Source organism: Toxoplasma gondii, chromosome VIIb (genome assembly GCF_000006565.2).
Source record: "Toxoplasma gondii ME49 chromosome VIIb, whole genome shotgun sequence".
NCBI classification, from domain to species: domain Eukaryota; phylum Apicomplexa; class Conoidasida; order Eucoccidiorida; family Sarcocystidae; genus Toxoplasma; species Toxoplasma gondii.
In genome coordinates this window covers 4,851,825-4,875,987 of record NC_031475.1, presented here as the reverse complement: position 1 = coordinate 4,875,987, position 24,163 = coordinate 4,851,825, and the positions used below count along the sequence as shown (strand labels likewise).

General features: G+C 53.4%; 3 protein-coding genes across 3 annotated transcripts; 2 read left to right on the top strand and 1 right to left on the bottom strand.

The window, feature by feature from the left end:
- Positions 1-1,126: 1,126 nt before the first annotated feature.
- On the top strand, positions 1,127-4,069 carry TIC20. The gene is made up of 4 exons (XM_002364824.2): positions 1,127-2,596; positions 2,692-2,883; positions 3,043-3,203; positions 3,396-4,069. Exons 1-4 carry the CDS (start codon positions 1,850-1,852, stop codon positions 3,466-3,468), a joined length of 1,173 nt encoding a protein of 390 aa, XP_002364865.2. The 5' UTR covers positions 1,127-1,849; the 3' UTR covers positions 3,469-4,069.
- A 359-nt stretch (positions 4,070-4,428) lies between these two features.
- On the top strand, positions 4,429-5,469 carry TGME49_255380 (hypothetical protein; the record flags this gene model as incomplete). The annotated part of the gene is made up of 2 exons (XM_002364825.2): positions 4,429-4,779; positions 4,841-5,469. The coding sequence occupies exons 1-2, from the start codon at positions 4,617-4,619 to the stop codon at positions 5,467-5,469; spliced, it is 792 nt and encodes a 263-aa protein (XP_002364866.1). The 5' UTR covers positions 4,429-4,616.
- Positions 5,470-6,580: 1,111 nt separating this feature from the next.
- TGME49_255390 (HEAT repeat-containing protein) lies at positions 6,581-22,926 on the bottom strand (the record flags this gene model as incomplete). Its single annotated transcript, XM_018781100.1, has 11 exons — positions 6,581-6,972; positions 7,174-7,805; positions 8,641-8,801; positions 9,400-9,824; positions 10,147-12,963; positions 13,635-14,135; positions 15,175-16,525; positions 17,738-17,829; positions 19,517-19,600; positions 20,192-20,596; positions 21,382-22,926. 11 exons carry the CDS (start codon positions 22,924-22,926, stop codon positions 6,886-6,888), a joined length of 8,100 nt encoding a protein of 2,699 aa, XP_018636935.1. The 3' UTR covers positions 6,581-6,885.
- Positions 22,927-24,163: the final 1,237 nt, after the last annotated feature.

Genomic DNA, 24,163 nt, shown 5'->3' with positions numbered 1-24,163 from the left:
TAATTATGTAAGCTCGTGACCAGCTTTTGCCCGCGGCATTTTTCAGTGTGGTGTTCGCAAGTTTGAACATTCGTGATAGGCCACTCCACAGGAAGAAGATTCTGGAGGCAGACAAGCCTTTCATATCCACAATAAACACTACGCTGTCTTCTGAGTCAATCTGTTTCACAACTTTTCTCCAGAACGTCTCCAGCATGAATCTCAAGAACAACATAAATTCTGTGACTCTCTCTTCTGATGTCAACTCCTCCAACTTCCACTGCCCTAGAGGCAGGACAATCTGTATGCTTCCTGTAGATTCTGTGCCACAAGTTCGACGGTATACGTGCACCGGGCATTCTTGTATGTATTTCGTGAACTTCGGCCTGAAGAAGTCGAACAGATCATCTTCCCAAAAGTCTTCTGTATCAACATCCTCGATATCGGCCTTGACAAATGTGGGTCGCGCTGGAAGGTCCGTTTTGGAGCCCCAATCCTGCCGTCCGACGGCACAGCATGCTAGTAGTGCCACAACTAGAACCGCCTCAGCGACCCATCCTCCTAAAACGCGGACTCCCGTCCTCTCCCGTCGGACGACTCCATAAAACGGGCAAGGTAAATCCATTGCAGAGGCGACGATAGGAAACAACGTAGGACGTAAACAGTCGAGAGTTGTCGCCTCTGCGGATTCGGGCCGCCCTTCTTGGAGGTTATCCTACGAAGCACGATGTACCCCCTTTCTGCCACGGTTTCGCCGGTGCTTGTGTTGCACTGCATTTACGACGGCCGCTGGGGGGCCAAAATCGCTTATGTCAGAGACGGATGCATCAAGCGCTCAAATAATCCCCAAACGGTCTACCATTTCGCCTATACTGTGGCAGCGACAGTACGGAGAGTGAGAATCGAGGAGCGTTGGTTGAAAGAAACGCCTCTAACATCCTTCTCAAGGGCGGTCGAAACAGTCCGTTGTCGCCGCTCGCTTCCAGACCGTTGTCTGCACGCGCCGGAGACGCGATGCTTCGCGCCTTACGACAGCTTCTTCCTGTATCTGCTTTGCATGCACAGTCGGGGCTGTCTGTCATTGCATCTGATTTGCCTCAGTGACAAAATACCAACTCAAGAGCCTAGATGACAAGGAATTGATCCGTCTCATTCTAACCTTTTGGTACTTCCATCCAATCATAACACATTGAACTTCGCATATAAGAGTCCACTGCCAGTTAGCTCCTACGGTCTGACACTGTCCACGCGCAGCCACGCTCAAGCACAAGATTGACGGTGTCTCCTGCTCTCCTGCATGCTGTGCGTTCCATGGGTCGCGTGATGTTTTTCCCGAAATAGAGTGTGAAAGCTCGTTTTCCAGCTGGAGTGACAGAATTGTTTCTTCATCGAAGCTGTGGCCGCTGGTCACATGTCTCCTGTTTCTTATGAACAGCGTCTGATTCTTACCCTGATTGCAGCGCGGCAGGACCATCACCCTTCTTGTTACTTTTCTAGATGTTGTGGTGTCTCCTTTCTGACTGACTGTATGATATCATTGTTTCTACGGGCATCAGACCAGTTGATGAGTGTGGAAGAAGGGGCTATTCTTCGCGTGTGCTGATATAAACGTAGAAAATTGCGACTCTAGTTGCTCTAACTCGCAATGTGTAGAACTGGTGGGTGACTTCCAGCGAGGACGCAGTACCATCATGGTGCTGTAAATCAAGCGAATTCACACCATGAATCAAGCTTCCTGCACAGATATCAACAATGTTTTGCCACGCTGGGGGAGGAAATCAGTCCTCACCACGAACAGCTGACAGTTACGCGGAATGAAGTCGTTCTGCGACTGAGGCCCTTTGTCACCTATACTACTGCCTCGAGGAAAATGGGGTTCCCTTCAGCTCTCTGGCTGATACCCTTGTATCTTACCCATCTTTTGCTGTTTTTTTGTGGCGGTGCCTCATGTACCCAGTTATGCAGTCCAATTTGGTATCCACCCATTTCTCATGCACATATTCTCCAGTGGCCTCTGCTTTCGAACGAGGTGAATGACCACGCAGTAACGCGTTTTCTACATTCACGACATCTTCTTTCAAGGCTGCCCGCTGTGTTGTCAGCAGCCTTCAAGGATAGGGCGGTGCCAAGTTTTGTGTATAGCCGACGGCGTGATAAATACCAGAACACAAATAGTCGCGGTTTTCTTTCAATGACGCGATCTGCCGTCCCACATGCCTTTCAGTTTCCCGGTGGTTTCATGTGTGGGCCTTTTCTTGAACAAAGGGACTATCTGAAGCATTCCTGTCTTAGCGCATTGCGGAGGGGATCACCTTTAGATCAGGGACAGAGAATGCCGTATACACTGTCAACAGTGTCGGGCTTCAAGGGATGCGATGTGAGAGTCCCACCAATTGGACCCCTCTGTCCACACCACTCCAGCCTGCATATGGATACGCGTTCGCCAGTCAGGGGTCCCCGCGCATCACGGTTATTTGCCTCGCGAGCGACTGATGCGCAGAACACACCAGCCACAGCATCCCGGCGAAGTACTGGTTTCTTAGTGAGAGTACCTTCGTTCGTACACAGACTGGCTGCGGCAGCGATGTACTTCGTGCCGAACCTCGAACTGCTTCAGGTGAGCATACCAAACCCCGCCGCCACTGCAATTAGGGTCCCAGCGTGAGGAACAGGAGTCGATTAAACACATCTGTGATGGCGCGCTGTGTGCAGACATTTTTGCCCTTTTTGACTACGATGCTGCCCTCCGCCGCCCCACTTTGGACCATTGCCGCCAGATGTCTGGAGCTGTACAGCAGGATTCCTTGTGCTTCCTTACTCTCTTTCGGGGCTCCATACACTCTCCTTATAAAGAAGAAGGAGCTGTTCAAGCCGTCGTATTTCCTCCGGCACCACACAATGACGGTACGTCCGTTTGCCAGATTGCTTTTTCGGAGGCTTGATTCCCACGTTATTTGACAGTTCTCCCATCTGTGTTTCTCACTTGCGAGATGTTATTGTCGGCAACAGCTTCATTTTCATTGTTGATCGTTTCCTGTGCACTTTTCTTGGACATGTGTGCAGGCTTTGCTACTGTCTATGCTGCAGTACACGCTGAGCATGATATATCTCAAGGGAGTTAGTGCCTCCGTCACAGGAACAGCTCATGAAACAATCGTCCTATCACTGTTCATCACAGCTCAGACACTTCTGCTGAGCTCGATGTTCAGTGCCCTTAGCGCAAAGTAAGAACTCCGCGTAATCAGCCTACAATGCGCGGAGGGTGTCAAATAGCAGTCCGCCATAAAACCTCGTTTGGTGGCGGCTCTAACTGAATGGCACACGATAAACAATGAAGAGTGGACTGTTATAAATATTCGAGTCCTGCAACATAATATCCTGTTTCAATGACTGCTTGCCGTTACTCTCTTCTTCAGGTATGCGTGGGTGCCTGTAGTGACCGAGGCTGTCACCATGCACATCGGCGAGAAGCCGTCAGACTCGTACTGAACAAGTTGCAGTAGGTGTTCCAGGGGGTTCTACTTCTCATTGCCTACGCAAGGTGCCCTTTGCTGGTATGCACGTCTTGTGTGTTTTGCTCAAGCAAGGAAATTTTGAGGTACTACTGTGCTTTCTTGGACACGCGTACTGTCTTGCCACAGATCAGGTACATGTCCGTGGCGTTAGGATTGCGATAGAAAGAATCCTACAGCGGCACCATATACCCAGCTGATTTGTTTCGTGATCGGAATCGTAGGCGATTTGTAAGAAGACCAAGCAATTTGGAGTATCCTCTCTCATCTTGTTTTCAGAATCTCGATGACGTGATGTTTCGTGACATTCAGAGTGTGAATTGCGGTACCGGTCAGCATTTGATTGAAAACAGCCACAAGGTTCGCGTATATGTTCGACCCTTTCTACTTCGACTGCGGGGATAACAAGAACATCGCGTATTCGATCGGAACATGCGGAAAAGTTTCCGTGATGCGGATTCATTGTGTAGGCACGGTGGATCCAGTATGTGCAGATTTTTATTGGAGACAGTTGGTTCCGCAACGACGCAACCGCGGAGGCCGGCTCCCGCAGAATAGAATATAAGCAGTTTGACTACTTGTGAAGCAGTAGTAACTGAATGTGGAGAAAATCCTTTCTCAATGGACACTAACCCCAACGACAACAGTACCCACGTCTTGCACAGGCAGTAGCGAATGCGAAAGGAAAAAACAGTGATGTTCTGACGCATTGTGCGCCTTAAGCACTTCCTGTGGTTCGCCTTTGATCACCTACGGAATGTGAGGTTATCTATATTAACATCAAGAGTTTAGCCACTTTCATCCCGTACGCTGGGATAAGTGGGGGCGTAGCCGCTTGGTGCCACACTGTGAAAAGACGAGACAAACTGGGCTGTCTGAACACTTCGGCCGCTTGATTCTCATGTTATGGTAAACGGTTCTGGACATCGGTGTATCTGACACATCAGTTTAACTTCCGTGATCGAGAGTGCATCGTTCCGTGACGGTTTAACGACAGGATCAATCTTGCTTCAAAGGAGCAAACGACTGGCTCTTCCCGTAATATCGGCGCAGTGTCAAGTCTGCTGCGGACTTCTCGTCCTAAACCTGTTCATACGATATTCCAAAGAAAGCCATTCTTTAACCATGATGGAGGTTGCACTATCTCAGCAGGCAGTTTTGCTCGTCTGCCTGACAACTGTTTCCTCCGTTTTTCCCGCATTGGCTCAAATCACGGAGAGTTTCACTGCTTTGGACAGTGTGGTCACGCCCGCGAACGCAATTCAAGTTGCGGTTGGAAAACAACCAGGTAGCATCCGCTAAGACTTTGTCAGCCAAAGCATGAAAACATTAACAAGTCGCATTTTCAGATACTTCCATTGACGAGACTGGAGTTTCACTTGATCACTGGTCAAGACAACCCGTGCCAGTCTCACATAGCAAATTTTATCCTGGTTTGCCGGACGAGCCGGAGTTCCGCGACATACCTGTTCCAAGAATTAGATGGCCAAGAACGAGCACAACGACAACAACAAGCGCACGCACAACCACAACTAGCACAACGACAACCACAACAACAACTAGCACAACGAGAACAACCACAACCAGCACGACCACCACAACATCTACATCTACCACAACTACAACTACAGCGTCTACCACAACGAGTAGTTCCACTACTACATCTTCGCAAACCACAACCACCGGAAAACAAAAGGACTGGAAGTTTCCAAAGAATGCCGATTCTTATTTGACGAAACTTGCACGGTTGATGCTGCTGCTCTTGGGAAAGGACCTGGGAGGCAAGGCCCCCAGACAGGCAACTGGAGACGCTAGCGTTTTCCAAGACCATGAGGAACTCGCAGCACACCTTTTCGAACGGCTCGAAGGTACAGTTTTTGGATGCAGTCAAGACATCACCACACTTGTGGATCAGATCCAGCGAGAGGCTGGCGCCCTTGAAATCCGTTCAACGGCTCTTCGCGGCGCGACCAAGTGATCGCCCATATCTTTCGACCACACTGCTTGCCTGTTCGCTGTGGTGTTAGTAAATGATGCTTGCATCACTGCCGTGGCACGCAGGATGTCATCTGTGCCTCGAACTGTTGTTCTATTCACAGTGCTACCAATGTAACAAATACTCACTTCTCCGTTCTTAACAGAGTTCGTACGAGTGACTGTCGCCAACTTTGGCCTCCTGAGGCAATATCCCCTTACAGTTATTCGCGGTCCCCAAGAAAAATCTCTGCCTCTACCCACATGGACGCCCAAAATAAATCTCAAGTTACATTGGAAGAGATAGATTGCTATCGATAATACGGTTTTTTTTCTTTGCTCTAGACTGGGTGAGCTACTATGGTTCCATAATCGGTTATGTATAAACAATGACATCACCAAACGGGTGTACCAGACATGTAGCCGGTTCTTTTCTGGCATCTGTAGTTGGTTACTTGCAGTCAACGTTTGAGTTATTCTTGTTCCACTTGCCTGCTGATCAACAGGAACTGTAGTCGCGATATTGAAACAGATCACCTGCTAGTACCGATTCACACTTCGAAGATTGATTCAAGAGAATGTTCTTTTTTTTCGATTATGAAAATTACGAGTTGAGATCGAATAACTCTCGTGGTAAAAATTAGGAGAAGAACAACACACAGCTAAACGGTTTCTCCTGCATGACTGTGATTAGATTCTATCACGACAGGTTATTACACATTGTTTTTCTTTTCCTTTGAACGACCACTTGGATTTACCAGGCCACTCCCAGAGAGTAACCTGCTGTGAATCAATCGCATTGCTCTGCGCCAGTTCGGAGACATTCATTTCACTGGCACGGACGAGAGACTGTGCTACACGCCAAACTTTAGATGGACGCAGCCTTTGAGATCCAGCTTAATGCTCCGTTTCTGGATTTCATCACTTGTATACGGACATATTATACGCGCAAGTTGAGAATTGTAGCCACCAATTGAGATGCTGCAGTAACGTACAAGGTGTCAAACCGTTCAATCGGTTGTGCATCGTCGCCAAGAGCAAACACAGTCATTTTTCTTATTTACAAGATTCGATCAGCATTCGAGGGAACAAATCTGGTGTCATGAGCTGAGCATGATGCCGCAGTGTCCGGTGGTCAACAGAACCGCCGATATCATGTGCATGGCGAAAAAACAAATTGTCAAAAATGACTTTACTTGCTCCAGTGTTGAAGGCACTGAGGCGCCCCCTATACATCACAGGGGCATTGCTATCAGGAGCTACGTCACGTGACACCACCAGTGCGACGGCCCTCAATCCTACCTTTCGGCCAGACTTCATTTCAGATCACTGGCACGTTGATCCAGGCGTTATTGGGCATCACCATAATTTTCAAACACGTATACGCCTTGCGTGGCCCATCTGTTTCGGTGCCATGAAGTCATTCATGATCAGCCTCGTGCAGGAGGGACCGGACTGTGTCATTGTCAGGAAACGTTCTCAGGAAACGCCCCAGTAGCGACGTAAGCTGAGACAAAGTCACAAGAACAAAAAACGCAGGACAAAGTGGATGACCGGGGCCGAATTTGTCAACGTTACAGCCTCGATTACACATGCCATATTTCTGCTTAGTCGAGAAATCAGACAGCAGTGGTGTAACAAGCGTATATAAGCGACTGGAATTTCTGGGGCAGCGAAAAAAGCCATGCTTAGTAACTCTGTCTCTCACCTTTGCAGCCTGAATTTTCCCGGATCCACCGCGAGCCAGAAGCACTCGAAGCACTTGCACAGCATGTGCTTCCATAGAGACCGCGTCCGTCTCGCTTTCGTCGTCTCGAGCTCGTTGTCTTTCGTTCCGCACTGCGGGAGAAACCAACACCACCGCTGTTTTGCCGTCACATGGCCTGGGTTCTTGTGTCTGCTCACGTCGATTCAGCGCCCAGAGAGGACGCTGGTTCTGCGACTGAACTTCCTGTGTCGTGTCAAAGGAAGCATTCTCTTTGTCCACTGGTTGCCTACTCTCGCCGAGTTCGACGTTCGGTTCTGGCGAGCGTTTCTCATTTTGGTCTCGCTGTTCGTCGCCGGTCTTGCCTCTCCGAGTTTTGTCTTCGCTGTAAAGTTCACCCTGCAACACGGCGTCTTGCCAAAAATCGCAGACTGCATGACCAACACAGGCGCCACTATTCCAGGACAGGCGAGCCAGACCAGTCACTTCGTCCTTTGCGCTCGAGCTCCCATGGTCGCTCTGTCTTCCATCTTGTTTCTCCTGCGTCCGCGCTGCGCTGTTCTCTCCCAGAGCGTCTTTGGATGACTGCAGACCTTCGGTGTGGTGCTCGAATGCCGCCAGGCGATCCGAAGTCGCTGAGAAGCACGCAGAAAGCCACAAAAAGCGCATGGGCAGACTCCTCAAACTCACATGCAACGCCAGGAGCAAAACTGTGCACGCGAAGGCAAGAGTCTTTACGTTTCCGAGTGCCATGTTTAGCTGCCTCAACGACTAAAAATGCTCACTGCATCGGGTCCTGCGCACAGTCCTCGTTTGCCCGAGAACCCACGCGCATCCCCAGGTTTCCTAATATGGTTTGTCCTAGCATATTATGCCGTGTTGAAATTCACTCGATTCGAACCCGGTGGGTCGTTAGTATTGATGGCATCAACATGTCAATGAAAAATAATCGATAATGACGAAGCATATTCGATCAAGATGACCACAGAAGATTAAGCTGCTCTGCGGCCAAACTTTGCACTGGCTTCGTTTCTCTGTTACCTTGCCACAGATCATGGGAGCGCAGATCCACACTCGGTTCGAAGGGAGAACGAGGCAGTTGATGAGGCCGCAAGAAGACATCACGAGTTTAGCCCGGAAATCATTCACGTGTCACTCGAGCGTTTCACCTTCGTTCAGAAGCATTTTGCACCCTCGTTAGAGATCACCCAGCTAGAGAAGCACGAACAGAATGACAATATCGGGAACGTTTCAGACTCAGTTCGATAGCAGAGTGAACTGCCGACCTTGTGTACAGAGACAGTATCTACTTCCAATCTGACAAATCCTACACCACATGACCCAGCCGTATTCTTCGTGTTCCCAGTGCCGGCCCAGTACGGCTTACATAGTAACTTCTTGGTACCCCTTATACTGGGAGTGCAAAAGCCGTTTCCCCCAGACCCGAACAAATCATCGCTCGCCACTTACCTTTGAAGAAATCTACCCACGTGAACATCGCCTCCAAGAAGGTGGGAAGTCGCGCCAGCATACGCGCAAAAAGCGCCTTCCCAGCTGAGCTTTTACAGGCTCTGTGTCGCTCCCAGAAGATGGGCACTGAGAAGAAGAAAGCGAGGTGCTCGCACACGACTCTGGCGACAAACACAGAGGGGATAAACCAGGCAGGGCACACAAGTCACGATTTCGGGCTCGTGAGTGTCTCTCGATAACTGGCGATAACTAGCTGGGTGCTTGGACGATAACGGCATCCGCGTGTGAGAAATGACGGTGTGTAGCATCCCCCCCTGACAGTGTCTCAGGCGCTGGGTACTACTTTGTAGAATGACGACTTTGATTCTCAGTTCGCCGGAAATGTATCGCTTCCGCCCAGTGTGCAACCTGTCCAGGCTGCCTGACTCAGCTGTCATATTCCCGGGTGCGAAGCCGAGTTGATATCGCCGGTCTGGGTTGCTGTTCATTTCTGCCCCTGACCGCAGACTGCTTCTGGACCGCACAATCTCTGGCGGTCAGTTCAGTGACCAAATGAAGCGTGTCGTTTCTTGTTAACAATTTCAAAGCGCCTCATTCCGTCGATGCCCCATAGATGTCTCTCAAAAGCTCATTTCTTTTCATTCTGGAGAACAAAAAATACGAGACGAATCACCTGGACTGTCTCCCTGAAACCAGCTCTCCTACATGCTTGCCAGATGTGCATTTCTCATTCCAGTCGCCTCCCCTCGCCAGACTCACCCGTAAATTTCGAGGATGAGGTGAATGTTGCGCCGCCAACGTTTGAGAGCCGCTGCTTTGTCCCCTGCAATCATGTTCTGCTGGTTTGTAGAATCCCCACATTTCCCAGATGATGGCCCACGCATGCTTTGCTGCCCCGCGGTTACCTCTCCTCGATCCCCTGTCCCGTCGACTTCACAGGAAATGCCGCAAGTCCTGAGGCGACACTGGTGACCGCGAGGTGGCGCCTGAACCGCGGGAGAATCTTCGCCTCCTTGCTCTTCTCTGGAAGCTGCAAACCTCCGCATGCGTTCTTCTCCGGAGCCGCCAGAAGAAAGGAGAGACAGCGTCCTGGGCACGACCTGTGCTTCTCGCCATAGACAGCGAGAGACGGTGGAGAGAGGCTCCAGCAGCCGACCGAATTCGACGAGTGTCGGATTCAGCACCTGAGAAGACTCAAATGGTCAGTATGGAGCAACCAACTTGGTATTTCTTTTCTTTTGCTTCCACTTTTTCTTCTCGAACGAGGAGACCTAGAACGAATACTCTCTCTCTCCACATCTCTCTAAAACTACCACACGTGGAAGACGCTTAGAGCGGGTGCTAGCCATGCCACGTTGCAAACTCCACCAGTGGCGGCCCGGGACTGCTCACCTCGTTTCGAGTCCGGCCGGATAAACAACAGGGAGACGTGGGCATAGGCAGGCTTTTTTCCTTTTCAGAAATGACTTAGGTTTGTTCCCAGGGTTTGGAAAAACAGACACTCACCGCGATTTCTGAGATCTGGCGCGGGTACACTGAGGCGAGTTGTCCCAGACTGCAGAAGACATCAAGAGCGCGCTTGAAGAGAAATCTTTGAAGTGTGAGTCGCTCGCGAGGGAACTGCCGGAGCAGGGCCTGGAGCGGCGCCTGCGGTCGGTGTTTAGACGCCGCAGACCGCGCGTTTGCACCCAGCGAGAATATCTCCAGAGGCAGCGGCGGATTGCTCACACTCTCAACTGCATCGTCTGCTCCGAATTCCTGCAGAGACAAAACGGCAGCCGAGCCAGGCACCTGGAAGGCGCGGCGGCGCAACAGCTCTCCGAGAGCTCGAAGGAACGCGACGCCTGCGTGCATCAACAGGCCGTGGAGCGGCAAAGGGGCGAGAAGGTCCAAAGGCTTCCTGTCTTCGCGGGAGTCCGCGGACACGGACCGGTCGGCTTCTGAGTTGTCGCCTGAGGTGTGGAGAGGCCCCTCAAGACCTACGAGGATCTCGCGGCCAAGAGGCAGGTGCCGCAGCAAGGCCACAATTTCGAGCGCGGCGACGAAGGCGGGAAGAGACAGAAAAGAAGGAGTCAGTGCCGAAGAAGGACTGAGTGGAGATGAAGAGTTGAGTGGAGAAGAAGAGGCGCCCAGCGAGGAGCCGACAGAATCTGAGACAGGCGCAGACCCGCGGTAGGACAAGGCGAAGCACTGCGGAACTGGTGTTTGCCTGAGCGCTTTGCAGAGCAATTCTTGCTGCCGCTCGAAGGCGGAATCGCCAGTAGAGTTTGGTTTCTGTTTCTCTGGAGACAGCGCGTCTCCCTTGAGTTTCTTAGTGGCCCCGCGACCGTGTGCCTCCCATTTTCTTCTTTTCGTCCGTCGCGTGCTTCCCAGTTGAAAATCTTCGTCTTTCAGGTCGTCCTCTTCGCTCGTTTCGTCCTCTGAATCCTCGCTGGCTGCCTCGGATTCTTCAACGTCTCCTCGCTGCTTCTCGCGACTGTCGTCTGCGCTTCTCCCGCCACGTTTCTGTGAATCAGTGCATGCAGTTTCCTCCCTCTCTGCCCTGGACTCGCCCCCGCTCTCGCGCGCCGCCTTCTGCTCCAGCAGAGCTTTCTGGCGCCTCGTCAGGGTCTTCTTTCTTCTTTCATCTGTATGCGTTCTCTCCTCTCCACTGCTGCGCAGTGTCGGGCCTCTAGGAGACGAGGACCTGCCGTTTTCTGTCGAACAGGGCAGGGGGTTTCTGCTTTCTCCAGGCTCCACGGAAACTCTCCGCGCCTGCGACTCTCTGCTGCGCCTCTGAACCTCATATCGAGTTCCGCGTTCTCTGCGGGCGGATTCAGGAGGTCGCTCCACAGCAGCACAGAAATGGTTCTCGCGTCTCCCCTCGTCCGCGGAGGCTGTCGGCCCTGAAGCAGAGAGACCGACAAACCTTTCTCGGCGTTCATCGGCGCAAGAAGCTTCAGATGGCTCGTGAGCAGATACTTCCCCCGCCAGCAGCTGTCTTTGCTGGTCGAGAGTCGCCACGAGAGGGAGAAGGGTGCGCGCGAGTTGGAGGGAGAGCCAACGCCTCAGCCGAGCATCTCGAAGAAGAAAAGGCAGCAAAACGTCGAGGAAGAGCGCGGAGTCCACCTCAGCTTCCGATCTCTTTTGCAGCCAACTAGGCAGGGGGCACCCCTCCGGGGCGGCCTCAGCTACTTGACCCCGGTGCAAGTGCGAAGCCGAAAGACACACGGAGGCAGAGACCGACTCGCTTTCTGCGGGAGACGTTGTGTTCACATCTTGCGCGTCCTCCTCCATAGGCGAAGAGGAATACGTCAAGGTCATGACTCCATCTGCCTCATCGCGTTGGCAACTGGACTCCTCTCCCTTTCCCCTCTCGCCTCGACGTCTTTCTCCGCAAGACCCATCGAGGCCTCGTCCATCTTTTTCACTTCCAGTCTCCCCTTGAGGCCCCTTTCGGCCCCGACGCCTTTTCCCTTCATCTCCTTCTCGCTCGACGCGAAGACACCGTCGTTTTCTCCCCTCGCAGACGTCCTCCAGCTCTTCTGTTCTCCTCAGTGGGCCCTCGCCATCCGCTGGAGTCTTCTGAGGCTGGCGGTGGGCGGGGGTGGAGTGACGAACAGCCCCGCCATGCCTTGTCCTCGCTCCGCTCTCTTCGCTCACGGCTCGGCTGCCTTGACGCGTGCAGCTGCGCACTCGTAGGCCCCGCACCGCTAGGCCGCTTTCCCCAGCTGCAGACAGGCGCCCCCACCGCTCCCGGCTTTCTGACCTCCCGCACCGCCACTCCGGCGCGCTCTCACCCCCGCCGACCCGTTCGAGACGCGCCGCTGCGACGCGTCTCTCCCCGGCCCCCTCGGGTAAATGGACACCGCAGGTGCCTGGCGAGCGGTTTTCGGTGCTCGCAGCTGCGAGAACAGCATGACAAATGTGCGCCGCGGAGTACGCATGAAGCGCGTGGACGGCTGCGCATCTTCTACCATCGAGAAAACGAGAAACTTCTCGAATAAACAATTCCAGCACACGCCCGTACGGCGACACCGGTGCCGCCGCTGCAGCTGCAACCGCAGCGGAGCTCTGAGCCCCGGAAAAAGCCGAGTTCGGCGAGTTCGGGACGACAGGCCAGCGGGTGGCCTCGATGTCGCATGCGGGCAACAACGAAGAGGGGAAAAGGTATCTGCGACCCGAGTGTCGGGAGGTCAACGGCTGCTGCGAGGACGCGGTGTTGAGCGGAGAAGGACTCGGGCAAGTGACGCAAGAAGGCAGAGAAACGAAGAAGCTCCAGTAGCTGTACTGAAGTACTGCCCCGCCAGCAGTGTTTTGCAAACTCGCCAGAAGGTCCTCTTCCTGCGACAGAACAGAGTGAAACACAGAATCCTGTGCTTCTATCAGCTGGATCGCTTTGACGCTATCACGTATGCATGGAAATACAGAATTCTAAGAGTCTCTGCACTCTGCGGAAAAGAAGTGTACTATACCGACAACTATTCTCCAAAATCGGCATTATTCGATTTCGCTGGACGCGCTTGTCACAGAGAAAGGAAAAGAGAAGGAATAAAGCGAAACGGAACACAGATCGCACCAAAGTGCACAGAACCCGACTCGAGAGACAAAACGAAAGCTCTCGACGAAAAAAGGGGAACGCGGCGAAGACACCGGATGTGTCAGAGATGCTGTGGAGAAGTCAGTTCCACTTGATGCAGCTCTTGTCGCTCAGCAAAGCCAAGAGGTACGCCAGGGGGATTTGAGAGAACTGTCTCGTGGTTTCCACACACCACCCCACTGGACTGCTGAAGACAGCCACAGGTCTTAGATTTGTTTCATCATCCTGTGACACTGCGGCTGCTCCAATTCGGTCGTGTTCTAGGCGTAGAGTTCATGGAAAACCTGAGATTCTTACGTTTGACATTTACCCACTAATCTACAATCATTCCAGATACACTTGTCTATCGCAGGTTCAGTCTCTCCTCCCGTTAGGCCGTGTATGGCTCGCGTGACGTCTGCTCCGAGAGTCTCACCGGAATGCTGTTGACGATGAATCGCCGCAGAAGCGGCTGTTCCTCCAGAAGCTTCTCGTCCCTGTTTAAACAGTGGGGTCTGAGGAGCTGCGCACTCATCGCGAGTTGCGCCTGCCACTCGATCAAGAGCGAGCCTCGATAATACGGAAATGGCCGCGGAGAAGGCGACTCTTTCTCTCGGATTTTCGTCGCGTCTCTCGTCTCAGAACTCGGCCGCGCCTCGCGATGTCTCACCCGCCTCTTTGCCTTCTCGTAGGCGACAATCTCGGCACGAACTTGAGAGAAGAGAGCAACTCCCAGTTTGCAGCGGTCCACGTAGCTGATGCCAGGCCGGCAACTCTGCCCCGAGCATTGCCTCTCTTCTTCGGAAGCCGACAGAGAAGACCCAGAAAAAACGCGAGAACCAAAGGGCTCTGACAAGCACGCACAAGCGCCCACGTGAGCTGCCAACGCGTACACCAGAGGCGCATGCGTTCGACAAAGCCCCTTCACCTGGAAAGCCTGACGCGTACACACCAGAGAAAACAAACAGGAGAGAATACGCACATTTGTCTGTGTCTCTTACGCGCATTTATACACATATATATATATATATATATATATATGTCAGGTGAGACGATGCGTGACGAAGCCAAGGAGACTGCGTAGAAGAGCATCGTGGAGGTTCGAGGGCATGGCTTCCGGTGCCAATTTGAGTACTGCTTTGAGTACTGCCGCCAGGGGGGAGACGTATGCTTTCTCTCGATTCTACAACGCTTGTGAGAGAACTGTGGGATAAAGACCAGGGCAAGTGGACGACGTTTTGGGGGCGAGAAACGCGTCGGAACCCGACTGTAGAGTGGTACTGCTCGCACATGTGATTCCGCGTCGTTTGCGTCGACTCGCGAGTCATGTGCATGCATCAGACGTGACAAAGCAAGGGACCGACGAATGCGAAGAACCCGATAAAAAGGCTCTCCTTCTGCCTGTTGGGGGACGGCAAAGAACAAGCAGCTGTGTCGTGCGCCCCAGGCTCGGCGGCTTCCTGTTTAGGAAGTTCAGCCGCGACCGGCTCGCCACGCGGGCTGAGGTCTCGTCTCTCAGTGCGAAGCCCACAGCCACTCCAGACGTAAAGTGTGGGGAGACTGCGAGGCAGGAGGTACAGCGAGGCCTTTCACAGCGACGTCGAGAAGGACAACGAGTGCGCTAAGAGGATAAGAAGTCGCCACAGCCTCACATCTCCGAACAAACGAGGTTTTCCCAGGGCGCCGCGCGAACTCCTCTTTTTTCTAGTACCGTTCGTGAAGTTGGCTGGTCGGGTCCTCAGTCCGCAGCGAGCTAAGTAGGGATACGAGTGCACCCTGTGTCATTCAGATCAGCTAAGTCATGTTAGGTTTCAGCTCCCGGACCTGCCTGGCAACATATGGCTCGAGTCTCAGTGACCCTAGACTAAAACGGGGGGACAAGATACCAACAGTCCACCTGTTTTGGATAGAAGCTGTGTTTTACGCCGCCTAAATGCCAGACAACCCCATTCAAAACGGCCTGTTCCTTCTCTCACTTGTTCCTGGAGGGGAGCTTTGAAGAGCTGAAATAGCAGCTGTCTGGCGAGCTGTCGAGACACCTCCATGGGTCCGGCGGTGTGCAGTTCCGCAGCGGTGGCAGTGGAGTCAAGGAGAGTTCCGTCTTTGTCTCCTTGCCACAGGGCTGCAACTCCGAAAGGACTTTCTCCTGCCTCGCCAGCGATCTGCACAGTGGAGGCGAAAGCGGAGGCGAAGGCCGCCGCCGTCTTGCGTTTTCTCGACCTGCGTGCCTCCGGCCGGTCGCCCTGCGCACTCCCATCCGCTCCTCCACTCGCCCCTTCAGCCCCCGTTCCCCACGGAGCTCCGGGACGCTCTTTCGACTTCTCTGTCCCCTCAGATTCTCCTCTTTGATACAATTCTGTCGAGGGCCTCTCAGCCCCGCAGCGACCTTCCGACTGCTCGTTGTGCTTGTCTCCAGTTTGCCGCCTTTTCAAGAAAGCGACCCCCGTGACGCGCTCCGTGTGCTGTCCAGACAGCAGGCCGATAAGGAAGTCCCGCGTGCACCGGCTCCAAACGTACTCTCTAACTCGGGGCTCTCCGTCCTCTCTCGCGTTCCTCTCCCTGTCTTCCGTCTCCCACAGGTCTGGCCCACAGCTTACTTCCTCTCTCGCGTCTTTCGCCTCTCCGTCCGTCCGTCCTGCAGCTCTCTCCGCGTCGCCACAAATCCCCGCCGCCCCTCTGTATTTCTTCTGTGAGACCCCGTCCCATGTTGCGTCTCCAGAGAGGCTCCTTTTCTTGGTTTCTCCTCGACACACACCTCCGCTCCCCTGGATGAGCATCGCCGCCGCTAGCCGCACGCAGGGCGAGGCGTCGTGAAGCATCGACCAGAGACGAGGAGCGAGGTCGAGAATGGCTTTTCTCGCTGCTGCATGCGCGGCATCGCGAGCCAGCTGCGTTTTCCGACTTGAGGTCCCCGACGAGGTACCTTCGCCACCCTCAGGAGAACGTGAATCGGCAGATCGCTCTCGACCTTCGAGAAGTTGGAGAGGCCCAGTGTCGCCCTCGGTGGAACAGACAGGCTGCGCGACGCCTTGGATAGCCAGGAGAGCCTGAGCTCTCACGAGCGGGGCTGACTTGTCGGCTGCGGCAGAGAGAAGGAAATCCAGGAGAGAAGAAAAGACTTCTGGCGACAGAAGCCAGATGCCGCTTTGTGTCTCGGCTTCGCGAGGGAGGTGCGAAGAAGAGAGGATCTGCGCGCGCATCTGTGACGAGGGCGGAAGCGCGGCAGAGGTGCAGCAGCGACGAAGAAGAGAAGAGACAAAGGCCGCAGTTGCCAAACGAACCGACGGCGACGGGTCTTCCAGCGTCTGTTTGAGTGTCGCCAGGAAGCTGCGAAAAAGCCAAGAAAGCAGGTTTATCTCTGGGTCATCCTAGGAAGTCTGGGATAGAGAAATGCATCTTGAATGACTGGATATATGCGGGGATAGACGGCCATCAAACAGACGAGGTTCCGGTTCTCCATGAAATCTTGTGACCGCCGAAGAGAAGGAAAGAGCGAAAGACATAAACGCGAAGACACGAAGGCAGATGCTCGAGAAGGAACTCGACAAGAGGCATTGAAAGGAGAAACTCACGAGAGGCATAGCGGGGCCGAGTTTGCGGGGTGTACAGAGACCGGGAAACTGCAGGGACTACACGGGTGGCTGTCTGACTACCGCGTGGAATACCCACGAAACGAAGACACAAAAAGTTCCGTCTCGCGACTCGGCGTTTTTTTCCGCCTCGTTACACTCAACGAAACATCACGACGAACGTTCCGAGGGTTCCACGTTGGAACTGGTAGAAAGGTTCTGACGATGCAAGCGCTCCTGGAACTCCTAACCGATTCTTGACCCCTGGCAAAAACGTCGGCAAAGGAATCAGTGTCTCCCCTGTTTCTAGCCTCCGTTGTCTCAGTAAAAAAGCATGGTCGCCGTTGCCACGGGTCCGCGAACAAACGGCCTTTCTCTGGACCGCATGAGCGACGTTTCTGTCGAAACTATCTGGAGAGTATCCGGCTTTGGCGACGGGGGACATCATCGCACCAAAGGGCGCAAACACACTGTCTGCACCAGAGAAAAAGTCTACCTACGCTCCACAAGCACCTTCCTATTCCTCATATTCATACAGACGCAGATCTGTAGAGAGAGGAACGCGTTATAAGGTCCAAGTCACATTCATATGCATTGTTAAGTATAGAAGCAGAGGCCGACCTCTGTATATCCAGAGAGATAGACAGATGCCGCTGTAGTGACATGCGAATCCGGATGGCGATGAAGTGGGTGTGAAACGAAAAACAATTCCAGCAAGAGCTTTGGGTGGCGTCTTAGACAACGCCGTTCTGCAGCCGCTTCGCTGCAAAGGATCTCGAGACAGTTCTTCGTATTTCTGCGGCTGCTCAGCGACAGGCTGACGACAGACGAGTTTGCCTCCTGATTTCGCTCTCGAGTCTGTTTCCGACCCCAACAGATCGCTTTCCAGGACAAAAAGCTGACACCGGCCTGTGAGGGAGAAGGCAATCCAGGCCTTACTAAGAAACGAGCTACAACGAAAAAGACTCACAACTGAGAGTGCTGCTGCTGCAGTGAGAGATGCGAAGACGACACGAGCTGCCACAGGCAGACCGCGTTGAACCTCACGCGCCAGTTGGGGCTCTGCGACGGCGCACAAGACAGAGAAAGACAGATTCGACCTGTGGGTACCTCGAGTCACACAGTGCGGCGCGCGTCATTTTCGTCCGTTGTTCGTGGAGAAGAAGATAAAAGTGAAACTTTCCCCTGGCACGAGGTCGCGGAGACACGCTTCCACGGGCGCTCAGCGAGGCTGTTTCGAGAAAAGGTTTTCTATGAGAGGACCTGTATATCAACCTTTTTCACAAAGTGAGTTCTTTTCGAGAGACGTTCAAGGGGCATTTTGCGAAGCACTTTCACAAACGGATTCGCCTGTGAAAGAATTTCCCCACAACATCGTATCGTCGAAACAGCAGAGACAGTAAGCTGTGTTGATTTCCAGAGAAAAGCACACAGTTGAACGGGGGCGAGACGATACGAGGAAGAGACGTTTCTCTGCCCTATGGGTCTAGGTGACTTTCCAAGCTTGCTTTCCGACATCTCTTTGATGTCGTGCTCTTCTCTCTTCTTCCCCCTCGCCTGACCTTGAGGGATCTCCAGAGAAACGCATCGGCGAGACTGACGACATTCCCAGTCAGGCGGCCATCTTGGGCGTCTTGAGAAGAGAGAGAAAACTCAGGCTGTCGAAAAAAGGGAGCGAGGAAAACTCGGCAGCGGTGAGCGAGAGAGAGGGGCGAAGACACGCAGGCGCGCAGAAACTGTTGAAGCTCGAGAGTCAGAGGGGCCGGAGAGGAAAGCGACAGCTGAAGAGCGAACAGCAGAACGACACAATCCGACTACGATCTGAGCTGTTTTCATCTGGCCTGCGTTTCCCCGGCGAACCTTAGGGCCGGTACAAAATCAAGAGATGGACTCCAAGCTGGGGCACTATTCGCGCTGCTTGGATAAAAGACTTTTCCCCCTGGTGGGTACACACGAGACAGCCGAGCCTTCTGGAGTCTACTCGCCGCATGTCGGACAGGCGAGTCTGTTCCTGCGGACTCCGGAAGAACTCTGTTCAAGACACAACGGACAAAGTGCATGCAAAGAGACACGCGTCGTGTGGCTTGCTTGGTCGCGAGAGAAGGATTCTAAATCAGGAAAAATATTCTTCGTCGCCGGACGGGTGGCGTGCTCTGCCGGCGTTTTTGAATGCAATGAAAATAAAAACGTTCGTCCTCCTTGCTTCGCCGAAAGCCGCCCTTCTCGACCCTAACGCGTTCCGTCGCTTTTCGAAGATTCTATTCATCCGTATAGTGTCCGGAAGACTGATCAACTCCTCAGTTGAACGACTTCTTTCTTCACAGCTTGGCCTGGGGGGCGTTCAGCAACGGCCGCGAGTAAATGTGTCTATTTTGGATTGCCAGTGAGCCGACATGGAGAAGCGTATGCAGTCCGAGGATCCTAGCGTCCCATCTTTCCTAACCGGTTATCCCAGGCGCAGGAGTGGACGAAGAGCATCAAACTTCACGGCGTTGTGCAAATAAGGACGCCAGCGGGATTCCCCAATATCTCTGATATATATGAATACGTGGTGTCCAGTGCATGCATCCAGATGAATCCAGAGCTTCAAGATGGTTCCCCTGAGTGTCGAACAGTGCTGGCTCTGGGACGCACCGCTGCGCCTTTTCCACTGTCCGTAATACACTCCTCGACTCAGTCACCAAGAGTGACAGGACACAGTGAGTCTCAGAGAGAGACGTTCTCACACTTTGTTTTTTTGATCACGTACTCTCACGGCGAGGAAGAAGAATTTCCCGAGAGCCTCCAGCTGCCAGAGAGGCACATCCTCGTCCTCCAATACTCCTAAAAGATTCTGTGCAAAAATGGAGACAATACGAGATGATACAGTCTTCGTTCTATTCCTCGCTTGCTCGCTCTTTCTCTCCGGCTCTACCCAGGGCCGCAGACGCCTCCCCGAGACGCTACAAGGCCACGGCAGAACCCCAGCATGCAGGCAGTGAATTACGCTTTGATCCTGATTTCGGACGAAAGCAAGCAACCTGTTCACTACAGGACCAAGGAGAGGAGGAAGGACTCACTAAACACGAACAGCGATTGATCGCTCTCCAAACGCACTTGTTGCGCTCTTTTCAAGAGCCCCTCTCCCTCAAGGAAGTCTGTGCATTCCCTCGGGCGTAAGCCTGGATGCTGAAGGGCAGTCTTCAGTAGTCCAGTGGGGTGGTGGTATACAGCAACCATTAACATCTGGGATGTCTGTACCTCTTAAATAAAGTCACAGCAGGTATCCTAGGTCTTACAACATCAGAAAAGCCATATAGAACTTGGATGTCTGTGTCTCCTCACTGGACTCCTATTCACAAGTCTTCTTCTGGAAGGAACGGTGGGGACCTCGCACCTCTTCGCTCGACTCTTGAGCGTGGAGAAACGAGATGGCACTGCTTACATTGAAGAAGAGCTCACGGAGAGCCGTGTGGCGACCCCACCACGAGGCGACGAGTCTCTGAGTCCCTTCGTCTCGCAGCAGGGGGAAGGCGGGAGGCTGCAGGAGCAGCAGAACGAGAACAAGCGCTTTCTCCACTATCACGTCTCTCTCTCGGCGGCCTCTGGCGCCTGGCGTCTCCACTTCATGAGACGCCTGCTGAAAACTCCAGCCATCAGAAGAAAAAGACGCAGAAGAGGAGGAAGACGAAGCAGAAGAGGAGGAAGACGAAGAGGAAGAAGAGGAAGAAGCAAAACGGGAAGGCCTCGAGCAGACTCGATCGGCAGCAGCGAGCGCCCGCTCGAGAGGCGCAGCCACGTGAGGCCGTCGCGCAAAGCGAGCAAGACCACGAAGACGTTGACTCAGCTCCTGAGAAGAAAGCGAGAAAAAAGTGAGAAGCCTCGGAATCCTCAAATTTGAAGCACAGCTATTAAAGATGGAGACGCTATTCGGGTTAAAAGAAATATTCTTTAATCGTTTCGGACATCATATGGCTCTTTGCAAGACAAGCTACTCAGACGGAAACGCGCATGAAGTAAACACACTCATGACTTCAAGCCGTAGTCCTAGCTTCTGCCTCTAGAGCTTGTAGATGCTCCTGCCTCAGAAGACACGGGTGCGAGGAAGCAGCCCACAACCGCGAGGAAGACACCCGGGAAGACATCTGAACCTCTCCCACGATTCTGAACTCAGATTCGGCGGTTACGAGCAACGCGAGGAACTTTGCGAGTTCGCAGGTCTCAACGAGGACATGAGTGGACAATCATGAGCACCCTACCATAACTGGGTAGTGCAAGGGGTGGCGATCGAACCACAGGTCGACGCGATTCACGCAGTTCAGAAAACCTCCATTCTTCAACTCACTTACTTCGCATGAGGTTCTACGCTCTGCGCTCTGCGCCAACCACTCTAAACTGGTGACGTTTCGTCGATTCGATAGAGCGAGCAGAGCGCAAGCATGTGTGATACTTCAGCGACGTCCTGTTAACGCGTTTTCTCCCAAGTATTTTGGAGACTTGCAGACGCAGCTGCTTCCCGCAAGAAGACTCACGCTGTCTCGGTTCATTCAACAAAAAAAATAGACCCATCCTGACTCTGAAGCTGAAACACACATGCAGGTGATAGCCTAGGTTGGCATCTCCCCTCTTCCCTACCTGTGGGTCGGACGTGGCTGCCGCAACTTGCTGGAGATGGTGGAGCAGCGCAGAGAGGACAAAGGACTGTCTCCCCGGCATGGGCATCTGTCTGATTTCTCCTGCGTCGGGATCCTCTTCCTCGCCGTCTTTCTCCTTCTCGCACTCCTCCCCTGCTCCGCCTTCCGCAGGCGTTTCTGGGAAGTCGCGTCCGAGTGCGAAGGCCTTTCCACCTCGTCTCTGCAGACGCGACGCAGCTGGCACAGAGACAAACAGTCCGAGCTCGACCAACTTGACTACGATGTCTCCAATGCGCTCCTGGATCAGGCGCAGCTCTTCTGCAAAATCTTCTTCGCAAGGGTCTCCTGACATGCCGCTGCAGCTCCGTTCTGTCCCGCCAGGTGTCTGGACACTTGGGTTCTCCGCCTTCTCTTTGTCGTCCGCGTTTTCTCCCTCCGCAGACCTCCGACTCAGTCCTTCCTCACGGCAGTCGCAGGTGATGCAGGCATGACGGGCGCTCTCTGTCGAGGCGCATGTTGCTTCTTCTCCATGCGTCGCGCCTTCGGTTTCGACGCCGGCTCTCTCCCTCAGAGGCTTCTTGCGCGGCAAACGCAGACGAAAGCAGTTGTTTTTCAGAAACGAAGCAACGAGGTAAACACCTACCGGCGGCGCGTACGTACACCCCGCCGCTGTATGTCCCGACAGCCGGTCTTCCTGCGGTCGGGACTGGACCGAGGGGCGGAAGGGGAGAGACGCTTCAGAGACGGCGGCGGTAGTGTCCTTTCCATCGGTGTCATCTTGCTCCGGAAAAGACGAGACACGTCCACAGATGTCGCCATTTCCCTGGCTATTTAACATCGCAGCCGCCTTCTGTTCCGCTGCATGCAGCCTTCGCCTTCGTTGCTGGCCGACCGCGACTCGTTGGTCTAAAAAGGTGCCGAGGAACAGGGTAAGCGCGGCGAACCGGTTCAGGAGAACCGCCTCAGGACTCGCGTTCGCTTCCTCGCAGGAAAAAACACTGGCTGGACTCTGGGGCTTCCCATCCTTCGCAGAGTTGAAGTCGTCGGCTCTGGCATGCTTCGAACTCGTCTCCGCTTCACTCTCGAGAGAAACCGCCTTCGGACTCGGCAGGTCGGCTGACACGCCAAGTGCTGCAGGCGAGGAGTTCGCCTTTGTGATTGTCTTCACGAGCCGCACGACTGACAGCCACAGTGCCTGGTGTGTATGTACAGGCAGGCTGTGGAGCAGGCGCGTGAGCGGACGGAGGGGCGCCGGAGATTTTGGCTGTTTCCGCAGAAGATCCACACGCGCATGCCTCGGAAAAAGTTCGAGAAAAGACTCCCAGGAGGCCACTGCATGTGCCAGTGTATGAGTTTTCGCTGGAAGGGAGAAGTGCTCTGGAGCGGAGGGCGGAAAACAGGCGAGCGTGGTCTCCGTCGCCCTCAGGTTTTCATGCGACGAGGTCTTCGGTTCGGCACACGAGACAGACACCGGAGGCGGCGAGTCCATTGAAGAGAAACGTCCAGAGATTTGCCTGGAGTCAGGGAGTTCTTGGGAGCCCACCATCTTTTGTTCAATGGGAGAAAATGCTTCGGGGGCTCCCTCCTGCTGCGCTGAACGTCGAGACACTGGCGCTTTAGGTACACCGATGGTGTGCGTTCATCACCACATCGGATTCTGCGCCTTAACAGACGTTTAGTCGCAGTAGAGTAAGTAAACATTTCATCTTGCAAATAAGTCCCTTTGTAGCGTTTAGCTCTGGCACTTTACCTCAGGGTGACACTCGAACCTACGCATACTATCTCGGATTAGATGCAGTGCCGTAAACCCTGTACTCACACGAGAAAATAGGAATCAGCGTTGAAACGCGGAGATCGTTGAAACCAAGATGTGCACGAGTTACCTCCAGAAGTGGAAAGCAGTGCTATAAACTGCAGATCCCTGAAATGTAGATCTGCATGAGTTGTTTTCAGAACTGTCGGCCTGTGCGTCGATTGTCCTCGGAGGACAATGGGTTTGTCTTGTCGGAAGTGATCCGAGTTAACCGAAGGCAGAAAACGGTGCGAGTTAGATCAACCCCGCGAGACGAAGATCTGGGGGAAAACGGAGAGACTGGTGAAGAGGGAAGGGGGGAACATGGAGTGAAAAAGGACAGTGGTGGAGAAAGGAAGAAACCCCCGGGAAAGTGTACGAGACAGGGGGGCGCGTTCTTGAGAAAAGGAGCCCCGGGTTCGTGTGCGCAGAGTATTAAGAGTTCCGCCCGGATTTTTCCGTCAGAAAATGAGGACTTTTGCATGCGTACTTCACCAAGAGTTCCGTGGGAGCCTCTTGCTGTCATCTACATGCTGAAGCAGACTTTCGAAAACAGAGACGCTGACAACTGGAAAACAGGACAGTGCGGAACCACCGGGGAAAGAGCAACAGAGCGAGCCGAGCAAGCGCTAAGCGACTCGAAGAACCGTTAACAAAACCATACTCTGTCGTCTGATGGAAATTCAAGAAAACGGGATAGGACCAGAAGAGACCATCCTTTCGAATCTTCTGTGCAACCGTCTATAAGTTTCACGCGACCCTCCATATGGAAGGAAGCCGCGGTGGCTGTACCGACGAGAGGCGGCTGTAAAACGGAAGTGTTACGAGGAAAGGATGCTGATACACAATATCGGGCATAGAACGTTTTGCAAAGGCCTTCTGCAAATACAGGTGAAGCCGCAGCACAACGACAAGAAATGGAAGTTCGAGGGTTATTTTGCCTTTGTAAAACGCGACAAAGGGGCATCTGCAAGTCGCAATAGAACTTGGA

What these genes read in the sequence shown, in the direction of transcription:
- TIC20 (XM_002364824.2), top strand. Translation starts at nt 1,850, where the DNA reads ATGGGGTTCCCTTCAGCTCTCTGGCTGATACCCTTGTATCTTACCCAT. An exon ending in CGAACCTCGAACTGCTTCAG is followed by an intron (nt 2,597 to 2,691) that starts GTGAGCATACCA and finishes CGCTGTGTGCAG; the next exon opens with ACATTTTTGCCCTTTTTGAC. An exon ending in TCCGGCACCACACAATGACG is followed by an intron (nt 2,884 to 3,042) that starts GTACGTCCGTTT and finishes ACATGTGTGCAG; the next exon opens with GCTTTGCTACTGTCTATGCT.